Source organism: Charadrius vociferus, unplaced genomic scaffold (assembly GCF_000708025.1).
Source record: "Charadrius vociferus isolate BGI_N301 unplaced genomic scaffold, ASM70802v2 scaffold60, whole genome shotgun sequence".
Classification (NCBI taxonomy): domain Eukaryota; kingdom Metazoa; phylum Chordata; class Aves; order Charadriiformes; family Charadriidae; genus Charadrius; species Charadrius vociferus.
In genome coordinates, this window is record NW_009646524.1 from 76,971 (window position 1) to 83,165 (window position 6,195).

The window sequence follows — 6,195 nt, forward strand, 5'->3', positions numbered from 1 at the left end:
GAGGTTACACGAGCCGCGGCCTCGGAGTTCTCTCCTTGGAGGGGGTTAAGCCAGCCTCACCTCAGCCAGCGCTCAGCACGCCCAACCACAGCTGCAGGGCGAGCGCTGCGTTTTCTCGCACCAAGTCTTATTCTTGAGGCTAGTTCAAGCAGCAGTTTTAAATCGTCATAGTGACGGAGCACTTTCAACATCTGCACCTCATTAACTTCAAGCCTGCAGCATCTCTGAAGTTAGTATCAGTACCAGATTCAGTCAGTTATGTACACCAATGAAGCCTGCAATTCCATAGGCATCTTTTTCCATAGTGCAGGCTTACCACTGTGTATTGTATTGCTTACAATAAGCATTTCTCATATTATAAATTTTATTTATACTCAAATACTTATATTGCATTTCTCCACAATTGTATCTATTCGTTGTGTTCTTGGCAACTTCTTAGAAATCAACTGATTATCAAGCATAACCATTTCGGATTAGACAGACTTTCATGCAACATTTTATTGTAAAAAATAATTTGAGATTTACAGTCCAGACCTCAGTAAGGTTAAGCACATTTTACAATGTGTTCCATTCTGAATGAAGCTGTACTTCAAGAATTAAGACAAGAAAATCTGGTCTAACTGTAGATTCAGAAATTCTGAATGAAGCTGTACTTCAAGAATTAAGACAAGAAAATCTGGTCTAACTGTAGATTCAGAAATTCATTGTTACTGGAACCACTAAGTGAAACCAACAAATACAGCAAAAGCTGGAGTAAAGCTATTGCGTGGTACTTTTATTCATATGCATGCAGAACAGCGTAGTAAGTTTTGAAATAGCACTCCAGACAACTAAGCCTATGCTAACCAGAAAATACTCTAAACTAATGCTAGTTGCACAACTCTGCAAGATAGACATTTAATCATTTAATGGCCAGACACTTTCATGAATGATCTTCTACGCCTTTCTGCTTCATTGGTGCATTCTATCTTCTCCATATAGGCAGCTCATTTTGCTCCTGTTTGCATAGACTTCCTTTCATTAGCCGCTTTTTGTTTTTGCTGCATAATTTCGGAGTCTCTGTGAAGAAAAAAAGTTGAATTTAAGATACTGGCTCACTCTTTTCCTAAGTAGAGTCTCCTCCAGCTTGTTTTTGCCCTTTAGCAACCCCCATTTCAAGAAGGGAAAAAAATTAGTACAAAACTTCTCAGTTAGCCATGAGCACACTGTTTCCATTATCCTGTTTTTTTCAGTACAGTACCCCATGAGATAGACAAGTTACTCGATTAGTAGACCTTATATAATTCTTTTAGTTTTAGAAGTAAAGGACAACAACGGATCAAACATCTTCAAGGAAGTATTACATGATCTTTCCCTGTTCATAAAAAAAGAAAGAGCTCCTCAAAAGAAATAAAAGCTTTACAAGTCTTACCAAAAATAAATCTGTTTAAGAGCAGATACAGTAAAATCTACATCCACAGTTTATGCTCTGGCATGTGGATGGACCACAAATCAAGGCAAAGTACATAAACGCTGTTTCAGCTAAGATACCGGATTCTTTCTGATCCATTTCCCCCTCCTATTTGCCCAACCATTTCACTCAACGGTACTAGATCTTACCTCTGTTTTCTCTGAGAAGCAGACAAGCTATCCTCTTTCCTTTTCCCTTTGTGGATCTCCTGAGTCTTCTTCAGGTTCTTTTGGCGGGCAAGTTCACGCTGGTTCCCACCTGTGAGATAATATACAGTTTATAAAGGTACTACTACTTTTTACACACAGTTTGCCTGGGTAGAAGCCTGTTATAAAGGGGGGTAAGGTTTGGCACAGTCTGTAGAGTTGGTATGACATCTTCTGTAGTTGGCAGTATCTTCCATCACAGTCTCCCCCTCCAGTGTACAATGGGAGGCATGAAAGCCTGACAGTTCTCACATTTAGGTTTCTACAGGTCATGTCCAAGAGATCACCAAAATCCATTCCAGAAACGCAATGCAGTTTCCCATAGAAGACTGAAGGCAGACCATCCACCAATAGCCCGGGCAAAATGATGACAGTAACTCATCCGAAGAGGAGCCATCCTCTCTATCTCAAACACATTCCAGCATCCAGTATAGCTTACAAATTAATTTTAGACTGAAAGAACAGCATTAAAATGAGGGCAGCCTGAGAGAGTTTATAAACTTCCTCAAACTCTTCCCAAGGCCTTCTAAGAAATCAAAAAGCAAATGGCTCTTTGGAATCCAGAAACATTCACCTGCTTTCAGTCTGTAATGCTGTCACACAAAATCACTGACGGATTCCATCACATTCTATGGTCGAGCACCATGAACTTTTTACGTCTTGCTCATACTTAGTTATGATCTTTACATGTATTTGTAGAAAGAATACACTCCTGCAGATGCCACTGAGAAGATGAGTAGTACAGTTAATACATATAGGAACTCTGGCTTTACTTTTTACTGGATGAAGTCCCCAAAACTACTTAACACAGGATTCATAATGTATTATTGGGCACTCATACCCCAGAAGCTCACATACTGCTATCAAATGCTGAAGTTGCCCTACTCTGGGAACCATGAAAGCAGAGAAGAATGCATAATACACAAGCAGCTGTATGTAGGTTTAATTCATTTTTGCTCCAAGGCAGCTGACATGTATGCAGTATGAGGCTACAGCAATGTTATGGTTTGAGAAAACCCGTAACAATTTATTGTCATTTAGAAAATCATTCTATCACCTGATGACCCTTCCTCACCTGCCAAGGGGAATTGGGAAAAAAACAAGGAAACACATGAGTTGAGATATAAGCAGATTTAATAGAATAAGATTAGATAATTAACTTTAATAGCGCTAAAGAACCAATATTGATCCCCATACCAATACAGAATATGCAAAGATTATACTCAGCCAATTCTATCCATAGGAAGCTGTGCACTCCCAGGAGGGGACAGTAAATGTCGGACACTGTGAGCACTATGGCTTCGGGGGGAATGGAAGGGCTCAGGGGTCCAGCACCGGGGCAAGAAGTTCTCAGGATGGCAGCCATCAAGAGAACTTCTCAGCAAACTTTCAAATTTATAGTGAATGTGACATTCATGGTATGAAATAATCCCGTTGGCCAGCTTGGGTCAAGTGCGCAGGTCTCACTTCTCCTTGTCCCTACACCTGGCAAGCCTGAAAACACTGAGACCTTGAAATCCACACACCATAGCTGGCTACAAAGTAAGTATTTTCACAAATTTAGACCCTAGAGTCTTCTAAAAGTGCAGTCTTCCCAAGTATTAGAAGAAAAATTAGTCCTGTGTCGCTTAAACCAGGACAGGCAGCTATGGAGCTTCAGCCCAAGATTTTGTTTATCTACTATATACCACAGACCCCCTTGCAAAAGAAGTGGGGCTGACAAAGCTGAAGTTAACACACAACCAAAACTCCCATTCCTCATCAAGACACCTTGTTCAGAATAAAATGACCTGCCACGTTCCCAAAGTGCCAGTCTTTCCTTAGTATCCACTTTGTTACAGCAGTTCTAGTCTGCTCCAACCTACCAGAGCTCATTTGCTTGCTTGGTATTTCTCCTTGCCCTGCTTCTTTTGGACTCAAAGTGTTGCAGATAAGCTAGGTGTAATCACTTGTGCTGTTGAACAAACATGATCCCATTTTTCTATGCTCAAAAATGAAAGCTCCATCGCCCCATAATTTCTGCTGTGCCTCTTTTCGGTCTCTCTCCACTCTCAAGACTACCTATGCCACCTTTCAATCTCAAAGATGGAGATCTATCCAATCTTCAGGTGCCTGTAATTTCAGGTATATGGAAGCAGTTTAAGACTAGGTACCTGCCATGTCAACAAGTAGACAAGAGCAACCCTGCAGAAGCAGGGCTTCTGTGCATTCTTCACACCAGTATGTGTACTGTCTGGAAAGAGGTGCCAAAAGCCCAAATGAAAACAGAGTATTATGACTGCTACTTCCTGAGGGCTGCTCCTGCCTTGGAAGATATACTTCATCTGCGACAGGACATCAAGTACTATCTTTTGAAAAAGTTAAGCGGCTCCACCCTCCTCACTAGCATTCAATGAGATCCTGTCCCCAAAGAAGGGGGGACCCTGTTTGTTCAGAAGGGCCACTATTTGTTCAGAAACTGAAGTAAAACAGATATCTATCTCTCGTAGTACTGGTGTTGATTAGAACTCGATGACTCATGAGCAGATGATACATTCCAGGCTATAAATGGTTCTTGAGTTTTGTGGTGCTCAGAAGGCATGGAATGTCATATGAACGAGTTAGCAGCAATGAAAGAACTCTTCTGTAGTGCTGCGTAAAGAAATGAAAGATCTTATTTTATCATAAAGAAAGAGAGGCAGGAAGTCAAAACACACTGCTATAGTCAGAATTCATACAGCAATTATCCTCCACCCTTACCCTTACGCACTTCCTTTTCATGCAAACATTGTGCAGGGTGTCTGCAGAGCTACTCCATACACGTGGTAAGATTGTAAACTTCAGAACCAAATTGAATGGCATCACTGCAAAAGCTTGGCTGCTACTTCTGCACAGCAAAGCAGAGCAGGTAAAAAAGTAGAGCAATACAGTATGCACAGAAAGCCTACAGAACCAAACAACTATTTGAAAAGAAACTTACTTGTACCATCCCTGATTCCAAGTAAACGTTGCCAAGGACTGTTTGGCCCCAGTACTTCACCTAGGATGCAGAATGAGTATCCCTAGCTCCAAGGGAGACAGTGCTGTTTTCTACATTCTGTAACATCAACCTAAATCTTCCATGAAGTGTGATCCAGTCCTGCGAGAAGACAATTCAGCCTCCTGTAACGTGAAATTCAAGCATGAACTGCCACATAAAGGCCAGTACACCCTTCCTGCTTATACCTATGCTTGAACATCCCCATCCTTGCCTGCCTCTGCAAGACATGCCTTAGTTCAACTCGTCTCTGCTCTTCCAACTCCAAGATCCAGCTATTCTTGAAGAGAAAGATAAGCAAAAGACCTCTGAGTAGCACTGGAACAAGCGGTAATCATCTCTATTGTAAGGAGGTCAACGAGAATGGCAGTAAGGATTGGCTACTGAGGTCATCATCCACGGAGTTCTTTCTGAGCAGCAAAGGATCTAATCACATGTCAGAACTTAAAGCAGTAGTGTCTGCCACTGTGTCCCAAAAATAGAACGCAAAAGTAAACAGAGCTGTTTGATGCAAGAACAAAGCAATAATGGAAGACAAGTGACACAAGCCCCCTCCAATTCATCGAGTCATCACCATCTTCACCAATTTATTCTGTTTGCAGGTACCCTGAAATTTGGCAGTGTAACAGGTATCATGAATTTATGAACTTGGAGTCACCATCAGTAGTTGCTAATAAGCAATTCATTCTTAGTCTATTTCACTGTATGTCCATTTGATATCACAGGCTCTAGAGTCCCGGTCTGATTGATAACAAAGCACTGAACACTGGAAACATGTACTAAACTGAAGACTAGACTGTGTGGTTGCACACTACAACTTCCACACCTCTAGTATTTCAGACACTGCATCCGACTAGGTCATCCTAAAATTAAATGCTATGATTCTGCTACGTTCAGGTGTGGGATGCTGTACCTCTTTTTAACCTTAAGCTATGTTTATTTTAGCAACACGCAGAACGGGGGGAGGGGGGAGGGGGGGGAATCAACAAAAGCCATAAATCTGCCTCTTCCTCACATTCAAAGTCTGATCTGTGCACAAACTGTTTATGATCCAGGTCTTCATTTGCACTTCCAGCAGTGTGGTGGCTTCGAAGGCACATGTTTTTAAGTGTGCATGCAAAAGCACCTCCTCCATAAACACAAGTAGTTTTTGTATTGCCAAGTATAATATGCAGAACCCAAAACAGCAACACCCACCAGTTAGGTGAGCCGGAGTATTGTAGGTTTGGTTCACAGTTCTCCGCCATTTTAGAGCAGATACACCAACGTTACTTTTGAATAAGGGGATGATTAGCGAGTCCTGTTGCCCTTTTCTCCGGCAGCCTTAACAACCACCACTTCTGCAACGTAGTGTTAAGTATTCGTCAGGGACATAAAAGCCCTTTATTTACAGCCTGGACAGTAGCCAGGGCTGAAACTGAGCGTTACTGTTGTCCCAGCAGATCACCATCTTTCTTCCTCCTACCACCCGCAAACCTACGCCACCGGACGGGGCGAGGATGTTTTTACTCCGAGCCCAGGAC

General features: G+C 42.0%; 1 protein-coding gene across 1 annotated transcript; it reads right to left on the reverse strand.

Moving 5' to 3' along the window:
• Positions 1 to 483: 483 nt before the first annotated feature.
• LOC104286620 (small EDRK-rich factor 1) lies at positions 484 to 1,709 on the reverse strand (the record flags this gene model as incomplete). Its single annotated transcript, XM_009885236.1, has 3 exons — positions 484 to 622; positions 694 to 1,059; positions 1,600 to 1,709. Coding segments are annotated over 2 exons (183 nt in total), but the record flags the coding sequence as incomplete, so codon positions are not given.
• Between the last annotated feature and the right edge of the window lie 4,486 nt (positions 1,710 to 6,195).